This window comes from Theropithecus gelada, chromosome 3, assembly GCF_003255815.1.
Source record: "Theropithecus gelada isolate Dixy chromosome 3, Tgel_1.0, whole genome shotgun sequence".
Taxonomy (NCBI): Eukaryota; Metazoa; Chordata; class Mammalia; order Primates; family Cercopithecidae; genus Theropithecus; species Theropithecus gelada.
The window spans coordinates 18,278,514-18,295,076 of record NC_037670.1 but is presented as its reverse complement, the minus strand read 5'-3'; the positions used below and the strand labels follow the sequence as shown (position 1 = coordinate 18,295,076).

Genomic DNA, 16,563 nt, shown 5'->3' with positions numbered 1-16,563 from the left:
CAGTGTGAGAAGGGCTCCGGGTAGAAGTGGCAGCCTGGGAACCCTCAAGCTGGCTGCCGTGAGCCAGTTGGAGAACCTGGGAGCATCCATCCTCCAGCTGGGCCCCAAACACACCATTCAGTAAAGGAAGGTCCTTATTTCACCACAGCCTCTAGAACCACTGGTCTGGGGAGGTGACAGCAGTCAGGCACGAACCATCAGGAAGGTCACTATGCCAGCTGATCTGGGAATGCTGGGGCAGGACACAGCAGACAGCAACAGCCAAGGGACTCCACGGCTTGTCCGGCCACTGGGGTTGAACAGCTGTCTAGGGCTCCTTCCATTCTACAGAAGTGCATCAGTGAAAGAGGGCACCCACCCTCTCTGCAGCTGCACCCCCGTCACCATGGCTTAGTGGCAATGGGGTCACAGGCCACGGACCCTAGAGCTGGGCAAGACCTGTAACCACCTATCTAGAAGATGCTGATGAACCTCTCTGTTTTGATCCAAATAAGTGAAAGAGAGGCAAAGTGACTGGGCCAAGAGCAGCAGGCCATGCTAGCAACCACAGCCATGGTGGCCACATCCCCTTGGTGTTTCGCCGTCCCAGCCACACTTGATTTGACTGCAGGCTCAGACCCCACCATGAGCTCAGCAGGGTCAGCAGAGTTATTTCCAATGTTTAAAGACGCAGCCTGAGGACTCTCATTATTTAGTCCTCTCATTCACTAATCTGTTCTATTCTCTATCCTAATCCCTCAACCCTGATCTTCCAAGGTAAAGATTTCAGTGCATCTTTGACATGTCTGTATCCTCAGACAAGGGCCCTAATATATAAAAGGCACTTAGTATTTGTTGCTTAGATACCTAAAATGGCATTTTCTTCACTGGCCCTTAAGGCAAGCACAATAGCAAAAACCAACAGCCACGAGACTTCCGTGAGGCAACCCCGGGTTTTGGAAATACTAGGGTAGAAAGGCAGCCCTGGAAGCCATCAAAGAATAAAGAGAAAAAGAAGAAACCTATCACCAAGGAGTAAAGACTCAGCCAGATGTCTGCCAAAACAGCAGGGTGAGACAAACCGATGGGAGGACAGTTAATTCCCTAATAGGCGTTTTAAGTGCACTTGTAAACGGCCTCTTGTTTGTGAAGGGTCTGGAACAGGACCAAAACCCACAAACTCACCAGGATCTTCAAGCAGGGGAATTCCACACTAATGCAAAAAGCCTTGTTCAAACACAAAAGTGCTCTACCTAAAAATAGTTCTAATTACTTTTTAAGACAGGTTTTCAAAATATTGGTTTAATTTTATACTGTTTATTTAAAATTGGTAATAGTTACCCTAATAGATTTTTAACAATGAACATTTTTTTAAAACCACACTGGAAGGCTCAACTGTTCCTTTAATGAGCTTCCAAATAGGCATACTGAGGAGCCAACATCCCCCAAATACTGCAGACCCGACAGGCGTCTTCAGCCTCTACACAAAGACAGGCCTCCCTCTACTCTGTGCCCCTGCAGCAGGCACGCTGCCCCGCTGGCGTGAGTGCAGGTGCGCCTGCGTTAACACATGAAACAAGCAGGTTACACATCAGTTCACGTATATGACCTCCTGCTTCTACAGAAATAAAAAGAGCTGCCCCGATACAAGTACACAGCCCCACAGTTCACTAATGAGGACAGTGCAGACTGGGGGACTCACCATTCACCTCATAACTGCCTTGGGGGCCACATTACACACAAACACAGATTCCAGAAACCTTCAGACACAGAAAAAACACATGCCCATAGGCCCAAGCAATTAGGATGTTACAAATGATCAGGAAATGGCAGGCCTGCCATACCATCTGAATAATGTTTGATGATTTTTTAAAAACATTTTGTTTATCCAAAAAACTAATTTTCATATCAATTTAACCTCCACAGACAATACTTAGCTGTGATTTGTTTCTCAGACTAACCTATAGAGCATTAAGAATTAATGTGATCCAAGCAACTGGCAAATTCCAAAAGCATAAGGAAGTTTAAGGTCACATCAAGCCAGAGCTCACACTTGTTTCACAGCCCTCACTTTCTGGTCCTTGCCCTCTAGAGCACTTGTCAATGCAACAAAATCTAACCCGAGGCCTTTCTGCAAATTAAAAGACCTCACTAATGAAAAAACAAAGACTGGGCTTGGCGCTGTGGCTCAAACCTGTTATCCCAGCACTGTGGGAGGCCAAGGCAGGGGGATCACCTGAGGTCAGGAGTTCGAGACCAGCTTGGCCAACATGGGGAATCCCTGTCTCTACTAAAAATACAAAAATTAGCCAGCCATGGTGGTGGGTACCTGTAATCCCAGCTACTAGGGAGGCTGAGGCAGGATAATCGTTTTAACCCAGGGGGCAGAGGTTGCAGTGAGCTGAGGTCACGTCACTGCACTCCAGCCTGGGCACCAAGAGTGAAATTCCATCTCAAAAAAAAAACAAAAAGAAAAAGAAAAGAAAGAAAACAGAGACTGATTACAAATTTCAGCTTCCTAAATTTTACTTAACCTCACTTTGCTGAAAATATACTAAGAATGGCCAAAAATTGCACATCTAAGGTAGAAAGAAGAAAAAGCAAAGTGAGTCAGGGCCATAGAACACTCTAAAATCAGGGGTTCATGTGTTTCTCTTTCCAAGCAACGTCACCCTAAGTTAAATGCCATGAATCCCAGAACCATGCTGCTCACTTACTTGGGTCAGACAGAATACAAAGCCAACAAACCCAGACGAGGCAACAGAAAAAAGGAGAAGCAGCACAGGAAGATACAAACTGGGAGGAAAGGAGAAGAAAAAGAAGTCCTGGCCCAAAGGCAGGGCAGGCAAGGCTGCACTAACATGCCTGTTGTGATCAGACACACCTTCGAGGGCCCTTTTCTCGTCAAAATTTTCAGACCTGTAGGGACCACTTCTGGAAGCCAAAGCCACCTACACCACTTGAGGTTAATTTAACCACGATCATACAACATTCCAAAATTACCACCTTAAAATTCTCAAATATATAATACATATATTACATGCTTATAACTAAACCTTTGATTGGCTCTAAGGAAACACTCATTTCTTTTGGATCAACGCTCAGGTTCTTCTCTGCTTTCAGACCAGCAGCCTAGAGAAGAGCTGGGCATTACTGGAGAACTCAGTCTTTTTTCCAGGTGACGCTTTTGGGCACAGTCACACTGCTGATGTGATTCTTACATCTGACTTCCAGCAAAGACCTAAAAACTAGTACACATAAGATTAACTTACATGATCAATGCCTCCCATTCAAAAAAATTCTCTTCATTCATGGGGCCTGTAGGGTGAGAAAAAATTTCACAACATTTTAACTTTGAAGGAACTTTGGCAATTAAAAGTAAATTATAAGGAAGTTAACTTTGGTACCTTACCTGCTACAATTCCTTCTGGAGGATTCAGTGTTAATTCTATAAAATTAATAAGTAAAACCATTACCAAACAGAATAAATGTTACATTGTCATTTTAACAAAACACCTTTACAAAATATATAAGCCTATAAACCACAGAATATGCATATTAACAAGTGAAAATTCTGTTTGCCCAAAGTGAATACCTAGTACAATAACGGTTCTGATAAAGACCAAACAGTTTTTTTTTTTGAGACAAAGTCTCACTTACTCTGTCGCCCAGGTTGAAGTGCAGTGGCGTGATCTCAGCTCACTGCAAGCTCCGCCTCCTGGGTTCACACCATTCTCCTGCCTCAGCCTCCTGAGTACCTGGGACTACAGGCACCCGCCACCACGCCCAGTTAATTTTTTGTATTTTTAGTAGAGACAGGGTTTCACCATGTTAGCCAGGATGGTCTAGATCTCCTGACTCAGTCTCCCAAAGTGCTGGGATTACAGGCGTGAGCCAGCGCACCGGCCCAAACAGTTCTTTATACCAACAAAATACAGACTTTCATTTTTCTTTTTATTTTTACTAATGCAAAAGCAAACATAAGAGGTACAGTGTCTTTCCAAACTGTTTCCGCTGGTTACTTTGTTGTTTAGTTTTGAGACAGGGTCTCACTCTGGTTGCCCAGGCAGGAGTGCAGTGGGCAGAGTACCGGGGAAATTAATAAAACAGTAAGCAAACATACAGAAAAAAAAAAATCAATGAAACCAAAAAGTGGTTCTCTGAAGAGACAGAAAATTAATAAATCCTTGCCAAATAAATATTAGGTATAAGGACTGAAAAAGAAATAAAACTCATTATTCACAGATGCTATGTCCATATACACAGGAAAGCCCCAAAAAGTCTAAAGACAATTAGTAAAAGTGACTTTGGCACAGTTGCTGAATATGAGGTATATACGTGTGTGTGTGTGTGTGTGTGTATATATATGTCTAAAAGCTATGTAAAAATGCAAACAAGAATAGCCAAGACACTATCTTTAAAAAGAAGAAACAGAAAGCTTCGTCTATGAGTTACCAAGCCTTCCTTACAGAGCTATGGAAATTCAGGCAATGTAGCACTGGCTCGAAGTTAAATTGAACCATGGGGCAGAAGAGAGAGCCCAGAAGCATACCTGTGCCAACACAGACCCTGACTCGAGGGAACACAGAGCTACGGCCCAGAGGCAAAGGGCCGTCTTTTCCATGAATGATGTTCATCTCTAAGACAAAAAAAATCAAACTTTCTCCATCTCACACCACATATAAAAATCAAAATAGGTAAGAAGAAAAAAGGAGGCAGAGTTGAACACAGCCACTGCCAGAGTCAACATGGATAGTGCTGTGGTCCAAACGCTTTTGTCCCCCCAAAATTCCTATGCTGAATCCTAATGTATGTGGTATTGGGAGGTGGGGCCTTTGGGAGGAGATTAGGTCAGGAGGGCAGAACTCTCATGAATGGAGTTAGTGCCTTTATAAGAAGAAATAAGAGAGATTTGCCTCTTGGCCATGTAAGGGCACAAGGATAAGACAGTCATCTGCAAACCAGGAAGACAGCCCTTACCAGACTTGCCAGCCTCCAGAATTGGGAGCAATAAATGTTTGTCATTTTTTTTTTTTTTTTTTTTTTGAGACGGAGTCTCGCTTTGTCGCCCAGGCTGGAGTGCAGTGGCCGGATCTCAGCTCACTGCAAGCTCCACCTCCCGGGTTCACGCCATTCTCCGGCCTCAGCCTCCCAAGTAGCTGGGACTACAGGCGCCCGCCACCTCGCCCGGCTAGTTTTTTGTATTTCTTAATGGAGACGGGGTTTCACCGTGTTAGCCAGGATGGTCTCGATCTCCTGACCTCGTGATCCGCCCGTCTCGGCCTCCCAAAGTGCTGGGATTACAGGCTTGAGCCACCGCGCCCGGCCAAATGTTTGTCATTTAAGCTCCCTGGTCTTTGGTATTTTTTTACAGCAGCCTGAACTGACTAAAACAGATGACAAATAAGCATATGAGAAAATGCTCAACATTGTGAATCATAAGAGTAATGCAAATTAAAACCACAATAAGATACAGCTCAATAGTTTCAGCATTATCCATACCTTTATCCACAACAGAATGACCAAAATTAAAGACTTTAACTGCTGGCAAGTTTAGCAAGTAGATCTCTCGTGCATCACTGATGGGAATGCAAAATGGTCTGGTTACCCTTTGGGAAAGAAGTTTGACCATTTCTACTAAAATTAACTATATATTGACCCTAAGACCCAGCAATTCTACTGGGTCTTATATTGCCATAGACTTGTGTGTGAATGTTCGTAATAGCCCCAAACTGGAAACAACCCAAAAGTCCATTGATATGGTTTGGCTTTGTGTCCCCACCCAAATCTCATCTTGAATTGTAATCTCAAGGTGCTGAGGGAGGAACCTGGTGGGAGTTGACTGGATCATGGGGGCAATTTCCTCCATGCTGTTCTCATGATATCTAGTGGTTTTATAAGTGTTCGAAAGTACCTCCTTCACTCTTCTCTCTCTCTTGCCACCTTGTGAAGAAGGTGCTTGCTTCTCCTTCAGCCTCTGTCATGACTCTAAGTTTCCTGAGGACTCCTTAGCCATGTGGAACTGTGAGTCAATTAAACCTCTTTCCTTTATAAATGACCCAGTCTCAGGGAAGTTCTTACAGCAGTGTGAAAACAGACGAATACAGTAAATTGGTACCAGGGTGCTGCTATAAAGACAACCTGAAAATGTGGAAGCAACTTCGGAACTGGGTAGCAGGCAGAGGCTGGAACAGTTTGGAGGGCTTAGAAGAAGGAAGATGTGGGAAAGTCTGGAACTTCCTAGAGACTTGCTGAATGCTTTTGACCAAAATGCTAATAGTGATATGGACAACGAAGTCCAGGCTGAGGTGGTCTGAAAAAGAGATGAGGAACTTCTTGGGAACTGGAGCAAAAGTCACTCTTCCTATGTTTTAACAAAGAGAATGGTGAGATTTTGCCCCTGCCCTAGAGATCTGTGGAACTCTGAACTTGAGATGATCTGAAATTGGAACTTGTGTTTAAAAGGAAAGCAGGGCCGGGTGCGGTGGCTCAAGCCTGTAATCCCGGCACTTTGGGAGGCGGAGACGGGTGGATCACGAGGTCAGGAGATCGAGACCATCCTGGCTAACATGGTGAAACCCCGTCTCTACTAAAAATACAAAAAACTAGCCAGGCGTGGTGGTGGCGCCTGTAGTCCCAGCTACTCGGGAGGCTGAGGCAGGAGAATGGCGTGAACCCGGGAGGCGGAGCTTGCAGTGAGCTGAGATCCGGCCACTGCACTCCAGCCTGGGCGACACAGCAAGACTCCGTCTCAAAAAAAATAAATAAATAAAATAAAATAAAATAAAAGGAAAGCAGGGAGTAAAAGTTTGAAAACTTTGCAGCATGACGATGCAATAAAAAAGAAACACCCAATTTCTGGAGAGAAATTCAAGGCAGCTGCAGAAATGCACATAAGAAGGAGCCAAATATTAATCGCCAAGACAATTGGGAAAATGTCTCCAGAGCATGTCAGAGATCTTGGCAGCAGCCCCTCCCATCACATGCAGGGAGGCCTAGGAGGGAAAAATGGTTTTGTGGGCCAGGCCCAGCCTCGCCGCTACTCTGTGCAGCCTCGGTACTTGGTGCCCTGTGTCCCAGCTTTTCCAGTTCCAGCCATGGCTAAAAGGGGCCAAGGTACAGCTCAGGCTATTGCTTCGTAGGGTGCAAACCCCAAGCCTTGGCAGCTTCCACGTGGTGTTGGGCCTGTGGGTGCAAAGAATTAAATAACTGACATTTGAGAACCTTCACCTACATTTCAGAGGATGTATGGAAACGCCTGGATGTCCAGAACAGAAATCTGCTGCAGGGGCAGGGCCCTCATGGAGAACCTCTGCTAGGGCATTGAGGAAGGGAAATGTGGGGTTGGAACTCCCAGAGTCCCCACTGGGGCACTGTCTAGTGAAGCTGTGAGAAGAGGACAACCATCCTCCAGACCCCAGAACAGCAGATCCACCAAGAGCTTTGCACTGTGCACCTGGAAAAGCCGAAGACACTCAATGCCCACCATGAAAGTAGCCAAAGGGGGTGGGTGCGGGAGGGCTGTCCCCTACAAAGCCACAGGGGCGGAGCTGCCCAAGGTCATGAAAGCCACTCCTTGCATCAGTGTGCCCTGGATGTGAGACATGGGGTCACAAAGGAGATCATTTTGAGCTTTAAGATTTAATGACTGCCCAACTGGATTTCAGACTTGCATGGGGGTCTGCGGTCCTTTGTTTTGGCCAATTTCTTCCATTGGAAATGGGAGTATTTATCCAATGCCTGTATTTCCATTGTATCTTGAAAGTAACTAACTTGCTTTTGATTTTACAGGCTGCTAGATGGAAAGGACTTACCTTGCTGCAGATGAGACTTTGGACTTGGACTTTTGAGTTAATGATGAAATGAGTTAAGACTTGGGGGCCTTGCTGGGAAGGCAAGATTTGTTTTGAAATGGAATGGAATGGTTTTGAAACGAACATGAGATTTGGGAGGGATCGGGGGAGAAATGATATGGTTTGGCTTTGTGTCCCTACCCAAATCTCACCTTGAATTATAATCCCCAAAGTGTTGAGGGAGGAACCTAGTAGGAGGTGACTGGACCATGGGGGCAGTTTCCCTCATGCTGTTCTCATGATAGCGAGTTCTCAGGAGAACTGATGGTTCTGTAAGTGTGTGGCAAGTTCTTCCTTGGTTTGCTCTTCTCTTCTCCTGCTCTTCTCTCTCCTATCCCCTTGAGAAGAGGTCTGTTTCCCCTTCTGCCATAATTATAAATTTCCTGAGGCCCCCCAGTTATGCAGAACTGTGAGTCAACTAAACCTCTTTCCTTTATAATTACCTAGTCTCAGGTAGTATCTTTATAGCAGTGTAAGAATGGGCTAATGTATCCATCAACCGTTTAATGAACCCACATCCTGCCATGAACAGGGCCTACATAAGGAAAAATTATTTCACTCAAAATGCCACTAAAATCTGCTGAGAAGCCCTGATTCAGGGAACAGAGGTCCTGAAGAGACCCAAGCGCTGTCACAAGGGTATGCCGACACCCAGCAGTGAGAGGAGACAGAGTGGTAAGGAGGGGCCAGCAAGGCAGGTCAAAGGCAAGTGCTGGCCCCAAGGGCCAAGTGCATTAAACATTTTAGGGGCGGGTGGGAATTGAATGTGAATGAGGTCAAGTACCAAGCAGACTAAGACCTTGGATTTCACAAGACACACCCTGATGGTCTCCCTTTTTGCCTCTTTGTGTGGAATAGATCAGGAGAAATAACCACAGAACCCAATTTGCCAGGCTTCCTACACCAAGTCATCTAAAATCTAGTCCCATTCTTGTGTCTCAAGCCAAACCGCCTAATTATAAGAAAAAAAATAACAGATTAAGGCAGATAGACTGTAAACTGCTAAGCAGGTGGGGTGCGGGAGAAACACAATGTCAGTGGGCAACTAAGTAGAGGCCTGGCAGCAGAATACACAAAAGTTTTACAAATCACTTTCGTGGAACTATGAAGAAGAGCTCGTACCAAAGAGAGTTGGCTTTATTCTTCATCTGGAGTTCCCCTTTGGCACCCCCCTGTGTGATACCCTCCCTTAGGGAGGGGAAAGGGTGGTCTAAAAACTGCAGCTCCAGACCTGCTCCTGGCGATGCAGGCTCTGCACAGAGACCTGCCCAGGTGTGCGCTGACCTTCCCGCCAGCTTTGTTATTCAACAGTGGCCTCTACTGGTCAATAAAGAATTGCAGCAATAAGAATTGCAGAGTTCAGAGGCTGGAGGGAATGGTTCTGGACACTTGATTTTTTCCGTTTTGTTTTTTTGCTTCCAAAGTATATACACGCATACACAAAATAATATACAGCTTTGTGTTTACTGATAAGAAAAAAGTTCAAAAAAAGATATGAATCTTAGTATCAGGGCAATTTTCAGAGGCCATTCCTTGCCACTTAAAATAGTGGCTTAACAAATAGCCACCACACAGTGAAATATAAATTTAACCTTTGACCTAGCAATTTCATTTCTAGGAATCCATCCCACAGATAACATTGGTGAAGATAAAAGATGTATACACAGGCCATTCATTTCAGGACTATTTGTAAAAACAAAAAGAAATTAAAAAGGACTCGAGTGTCTATCAACAGAGGACCAGTCAAATTATGATACATATACCAGTGGAATACTTTGCAGGTATAAATACCTCTACATGCTAATACAGAACAAACTCCAGGACATATTACATAAAAAAAAACAAGGTGGAGAAAAGTGTGTGACTAGGGCCTTTAATGAGGTAATTAAAATTAATGTGGTCATTAGGGTGGACCTTAATCCAATCTGACTAATGTCCTTATAAGAAGAGATGAGGACACAGGCATAGAGGACAGGGCCTCAGAAGAAACCAGGCCTGCCCTATTCCTTATCTTGGACTTCCAGCCTCCAGGACTATAAGGAAATACATTTCTGTTGTTTAAGCCATGCCCACTTTGTGGTAGAGCAGCCCTAGCAAACATAGTGCTGAAACAACTGCACTGCCATTTACAAATATTTTACAAATAAACTTTGGCCTTTATCTCACACCATATGGAAAACTTTATTATATGGATCCCAGACCTAAATATAAGAGCTGGAACTATAAAACATCTAGAAAAAATCATAGGAGAAAATCCTACTGCCACCTGATGTTTAGCAGCTATTTCTTAAATATAACACAACAGCAAGAAATATTTTAAAAGTCAACAACTGAATTTCATTGAAATAAAAACCCTCCTTTTTTTTTTGAGACAGAGTCTCGCTCTGTCACCCAGGCTGGAGTGCAGTGGCGTGATCTCGGTTCACTGCAAGCTCCATCTCCTGGGTTCACGCCTTTCTCCTGCCTCAGCCTCCTGAGTAGCTGCGACTACAGGTGCCTCCCATCACGCTAGGCTAATTTTTTGTATTTTTAGTAGAGACGGGGGTTTCACTGTGTCAGCCACGATGGTCTTGAACCCCTGACCTCGTGATCCGCCCACCTCAGCCTCCCAAAGTGCTGGGATTACAGGCGTGAGCTACTGCGCCCAGCCAAAGAACTCATAAAACTTAAGAAAATCAATACAATTTTAAAAGGAGCAAAGACTCAAGTCGCTTCATCAAAAAAGACACATGGATGACAAATAAACACATGAAATGATGCTCAACATCATAAGTCTTATGGAAATGCAAATCAAAACCTCAGTAAGGGCTAGGGGCGGTGGTTCACGCCCGTAACCCCAGCACTGGGAGGCCAAGGCGAACTCCTGAGGTCAGGAGTTACAGATCAGCCTAGCCAACACAGTGAAACTCTGTTTCTACTAAAAACACAAAAATTAGCCAGGTGTGGTGGCATGCGCCTGTAGCTCCAGCTACTTGGGAGGCTGAGGCAGGAGAATTACTTGAAGCCAGGAGGCAGATGTTGTAGTGAGCCGAGATCATGCCACTGCACTCCAGCCTGGATGACAGAGCGAGACGGTCTCAAAAAAAAAAAAAAAAAAAACAATAAAACCCCAGTAAGACTGCTATACACCCAATAGAATGGCTAAAATTTTTAAAACTGGACGAGCACAGCGGTTCACAGTTGTAATCCCAACACTTTGGGAGGTCAAGACGGGCAGATTGCTTGGGCCCACAAGTTCAAGACAAGCCTGGGCAACATGGTGAAACCCTATCTCTACCAAAAATACAAAAATTAGCTAAGCGAGGTGGCATGTGACTGTAATCCCAGCTTCTTAGGAGGCTGAGGTGGCAGGATTGCTTGAGCCTGGGAGGCAGAGGCTGCAGTGAGCCATGACTGCACCACTGCACTCTAGCCTGAGTGACAGAGAACCTGTCTCAAAAACAAAACAAAAAAAAACACAACATATCTGGTCACGCCAAGTGTCAGCGAGGAGGTGGGGCAACGGGATCGCTTAATACAGATGCTAGTGAAATGTGAACCGGAGGAAAACAGTTTGGCCATTTCTTTAAAAATTAAACATACACTTATCATTATAACTCTGGTTATTTACACAGGTGAAATAAAAGCATATATCCACAGAAAGACATGTACACAAATGTTCATAGCAGGTTTATTTCTAATAGCCTAGACCTGGAAACAATCCAAATGTCCATCAACAGGTAAATATATAAACAAACTGTAGTCTATCCATGCAATGGACTACTACTCTGCAATAAAAAAAGAACAAAATACTGACACAGGCAACAACACAGATGAATCTCAATATAATAATGCTGAATGAAATAAGTCTGATAAAAAGAAAGTACAAAACAACCTACATGGTAAGTGAAAGTAGATGGGTCACCACCTGAGAACTGGGGCAGAAGGGAGGAAGGGAGAGATGAATTAAAAAGGGGGCAGGAGGAAACTTTTGGGGATAATAGACACATTCATCACCTTGACTGTGGTGATGGTTTCATGGGAATACACACATATCACAACTCACCAAATTGTATGCTTCAATATGTCAGTTTACTATACGTCAATAGTACCTCAAAGCTTTTTTTTTTAAGGTGGCTGGGGAAAAAATGACAGCATAAAGGCTAAAAAGATGAAGCACAAACAGGGATAAAATAATTATAGCATATATAACCAACACAAGATTAGGGGTACAAAAAGGGATGGGACTATATAAACAACTTCTACAAGTCAATAAGAAAAAGACAATTCATCTAAAATTGGTTTAAAAAACAATGAACAGACATTTCACAAAGGAAAAAACATGAATGGCCTATCTACACGAAAGGATGCTCAACTTCATTCAGAATCACAGATGCACAAATTAAAACCTCAAGATACCACATCATACTCATCAGATCGCTAAAAACGAAATACAGTACACCATCAAGGTGTTAGCAACCATGATCAGCGCTGGGAATGATCAGCTGCTGCTGAAAGCAATACATACTGGACAACCACACTGAAAAACAGTTTGGCATTACCAAGGAAAGCCGATTATGAGTGTTCTGTGACCCTGTGTTACGACCCAAATGTGTTCACAAATACACATATTCAAAAACATTCACAGCAGCATTATTTGTAAAAATAAAAAATTGGAAATAACTCAAATGTCCAATGACTGAATGGATGAATTGTGGCTTATTCACAAAATGAAATACTACTCAACAGTGAACATAAACTAAGGCCACAGTTATGCATGACTTAATGCCGTTTCAGTAGAGGATAGGCTGCATATACGAAGAGGGTCCCCTAAGATTCTAATGGAGCTGAGAGATTCTGATCACTAATGATGTGTGTTACATTTTGCCTGCAGTATTCAGTACAGTCACAGGCTGCACAGGTTTGTAGCCTAGGAGCAACAGGCTGTACCATACAGCCTAGGTGTGTAGTAAGCAGTACCATCTGGGTTTGTCTAAGTACACTCTAGGATGTTTATACAATGATGAAATCATCTAACAACACGTTTCTCACTCCCCTGGCATTAAGTGACACGATCGTAAATGCTTCAACATACATGAATTTCAAAAACAAGGCTGAGCAAAAGATTTGATTCACAGAACATATATTGCATAATTCCATTTCTACTAAGTCCAAAAACAGGTAAAAGTAAACAATATGTTAAGTGGTATATATAAAGAAAAGAAAGACTTATACAAAATTCAGAAAGGCAGTTAAGTTTTGGTGGTGGTAGGAAGGAGCACAAAGACTTCCAAGTTGCTGCCACTGTTCCATTGCAACTGGTGCCGTGGACACAGACATTCATTTTGTCATTTAATCTGAACACACACCTTTTCTATACTTCTACATATACAATATTCTTCACAACAAAAGTTTTAAAACTGGGCAAGACCCTGTCTCTACAAAAATAAAGTTTTTAAAAACTAAAAAGGGGACATCATGTGGAAACACGACAGCAATAGGAAGGGACAGACTGGGTCTGGTGGTTCAGGGAGGGCTCCTCCCTGTAGCAGGGAGGGCACAAGTGATGAAACCAGCCAGGGAAGGAAAGTGTCACTGCACCTAGCCCAGGAGAGGAGCATATCAAGCCCGGAGAGTTAGGGGACAGCAATTAGGCCAGGAGGGCTGGAGGAGAGGGAGCCAGGGGAGAGCACAGGGCACTGTGAGGACTCTGGTTCTACTGTGACAAGGGTCCTGAGCACGACAGCGTGATCACTCTCTGCCACACTGAGGGCAGAAGAAAATGTGTCAAGAGCAGGAGGTAGAGGACCCAGCTGGATTCTAGGAAAGAATCTAGGCTAGAGGTGAGAGGCGCTTGGACCAGCAGGGAGCAGTGAGCGAAGGTTGGGATGAAGTCTGAAGGAAGGATACCAGATTACACATGGCTATAAAAGAAAGTGAGGTGTTAAGGAAATTCTAAGGATTTTAGCCCAACAACTGGAAGAACAAGGCTGCTGTAAGTGCAGAGGGGGAAGGCTGTATGAACAATGACAGTGGAAAACGCAGGAACTCAGTTTTAGAGCTCAGTTTCATACACGTAAGTTTTGGGTTCTAATCCTATCTAATAGGAATTAAATCTTATCTAACAGGAATTAGATACTGTACTGGGTTAGTGTCCCCTGAAAATTCAGGTACACCCAGGCTCTGTGACAGTAACCTTATTTGGACCAGATTGGGTCTTTAAAGATGTAATTGAGTTAAAATGAGGTCATATCAATTAGGTGGGCCCTAAACCGAATTACCTGTGTTCTTGTAAGAGAGAATACGGGCACCAGTGCACACAGGGAGAAGATGGCCATGTGAAGATGGAGGCAGAGGATGGAATTACACTACCTCAAGCAAGAGAACACCAATAAACGCCAAGGAAGACCACCAACCACCATCAGCTGGAAGAGGGAAGTAAGGGTTCTCCCCTCGAGCCCTCAAGAGGAGGAATGACCCCATCAACACCTTTATTTCAGATGTCTGGCCTCCAGAACTATGAAAGAATAAATTTCTGTTGTGCTAAGCCCTCTATGGGTAGCACTTTGTATGGCAGCCCACTTCTACCTAGGTCTATCTCTGACACTCCTAGGAAAGGCTGGATGATGAATAAAAACAGGACATCAAGACAAGACAGCAGTTTAGAACAATTGAGTTCTTTCCTGGCTCTCCTTTTCCCCTGTTTGTGAACCTAGGCAAAATCATCTTGTCTGGTGCTCAATTCCACAAAATCTGTAAAATTAGGGGGCCTGAACAGAATCATAGGCAAGGTCCCACCACCTCTAAATTTCTGCAGTTCTATGACTATTCCCAAATACAATAAAGTGGGCCTGAACATCTATCCAAATCTATCTAAACCCCTTCTATGTAGAGACTGATTCTGTCAAGTCCACCTTTATACTGGAATGTGCTACCTTAAAATACGTTATGAGGACAAACTAGATGTTAAGATACACAAAAAATAAACACTAAATGATACACAAAAAATAAACATTAAATTTTATCACATTATTAAGATACAGCAAAAACAAAGTCCCCTCAATAACATACTGTATTCATCTTCTGTCACTGCTGTAACACAAACTACCACAAATTTAGTGATTTAAAACAATACTCATTGATGATCTCAGAGTTTCCAAGTGTCAGAAGTCTGGACACAGCATGGGCCAGCTAGTTTCTGCTCAGAGTCTCACCAGGGCTGCCACTCCAAGTTCATTGAGGTTGCTGACAGAATTCGGTTCCACAGGGCTGTTGTCCTGGGGTCATTCTCAGCTTCTTGAGGCCGCCCACCTTCCTCAGCTCACGGCTCCTTTCATCTTCACAGCCAGCCACAAAAGGTAGAGATCCTGTCATATGTCGAATCTCTCTGACCGCCCCCATCCTGCCTTCATTGCCTGCTTTTGAGCCTTATGTTATTGGATCCTCCAGGGTAATCCAGAATAAACTCCCTCTCTTTAAATCAGCTGATTAGTAACCTTACTTACATCTCCAAAGGCCCTCCACCACAGTACTAGAAAGTGCTTGAATAACTAGGGCATGTGAATCTTAGGGAGGTATGTTTAGAGTTCTACCTTCCACACATAGTCCAAACTTTCATGTTAACATGTAAAAACACACAATACACTTCTGTGACAAACCTTTGGAAATTAACCATTATTTAGGTTTTATTACTGCAAACTAATTGACAATTGAAATAACAGATGAAGCTTTTGTCAGGACAGTAAAAGGGAGAATATATCTTTGCTAATGCAAATATCCTTACAAAATACAAGTTCAACAATGCAAAGACTGGCCTGAAGCAGCAGCCTGAACTTAATTTCCTATGCAGGGGTTTAATGATTTTCTTCTCAATAAAAATGACAAAATGGCTGCTCACAGTCTAGCCTCACCCTAGAAACAGGACTAAAATAAAACTAAAACAGAGACACAAACACAAACCAGGACACCAAGAAATGGTAGGTGTTTACGCATTTGACCCACCAGCCAGGTTTCCCATGACGACACAGAAGTAACAGTTCCCCATATCCAATCCTCTGTTCCAGTATGAACGTTGTCAGAATCAAAATGGAGTCACTTTCGTCAAACCCTGACAACATGGAGGTCAAGATGAAGACAGAAAAATCAGCCAGGTGTAGTGGCACGTGCCTGTAGTCTCAGCTACTCAGGAGGATTAAGTGAGAGGATAGCTTGAGCCTAGGATGTCAAGGCTTGCAATGAGCTGTGGTTGTGCCACTGCACTCCAGCCTGGGTGACAGAGCAAGACCCTGTCTCAAAAAAAAAAAAAATTATTTGCCAAAATATGCTTAATTTTTATTGCTAAAAAATGCTAACAATCATTTGAGCCTTTAGCAGGTCATAATCTCTTTGCCAGTGCAGTCTTGCCGGGATATTGATGGCTGCTGACTGATCAGGGTGGTAGTTGCTGAAGGCAGGAGTGGCTGTGGTAGTTTCTGAAAATAAGACAATTAAGTTTGGCACAGGGACTGACTCTTTCACCAAAGATTGCTCTGTACTCTGTGATGTTGTCTGACAGCATTTTACCCAGACTGGAACTTCACTCAATATTGGAGTCAATACCCTCAAATCCTGCCGCTGCTTTATCAACTAAGTTTATGGAATAGTCTCAATCTTTTGTTGTCATTTCAACAATGTTCACAGCATTTTCACCAGGAGTAGATCCCATCTCAGGAATCACTTCTTTGCTCATCTATAAGACTCAACTCCCCATCTG

General features: G+C 43.6%; 1 protein-coding gene across 4 annotated transcripts in view; it reads right to left on the bottom strand.

Annotated features, from left to right (window-relative positions):
- The window catches only part of UBE2G2 (ubiquitin conjugating enzyme E2 G2), a 33,618-nt gene that overhangs the window by 13,662 nt on the left and 3,393 nt on the right, over window positions 1-16,563 (bottom strand). For 3 of the 4 annotated variants that reach the window (XR_003118563.1, XM_025379435.1, XM_025379436.1), the window contains exons 2-3: window positions 3,392-3,427; window positions 3,252-3,297 (exon numbers count right to left, since the gene is read on the bottom strand). The exons of the other annotated variant lie outside the window; for it this stretch is intronic. Coding sequence is in view for 2 of the 3 variants with exons in the window: in XM_025379435.1 (XP_025235220.1) it covers window positions 3,252-3,297; window positions 3,392-3,427 (82 nt within the window). In the remaining variant the exon portion in view is untranslated. The remainder of the gene's footprint in view (window positions 1-3,251; window positions 3,298-3,391; window positions 3,428-16,563) is intronic. 4 annotated transcript variants of the gene reach the window in all.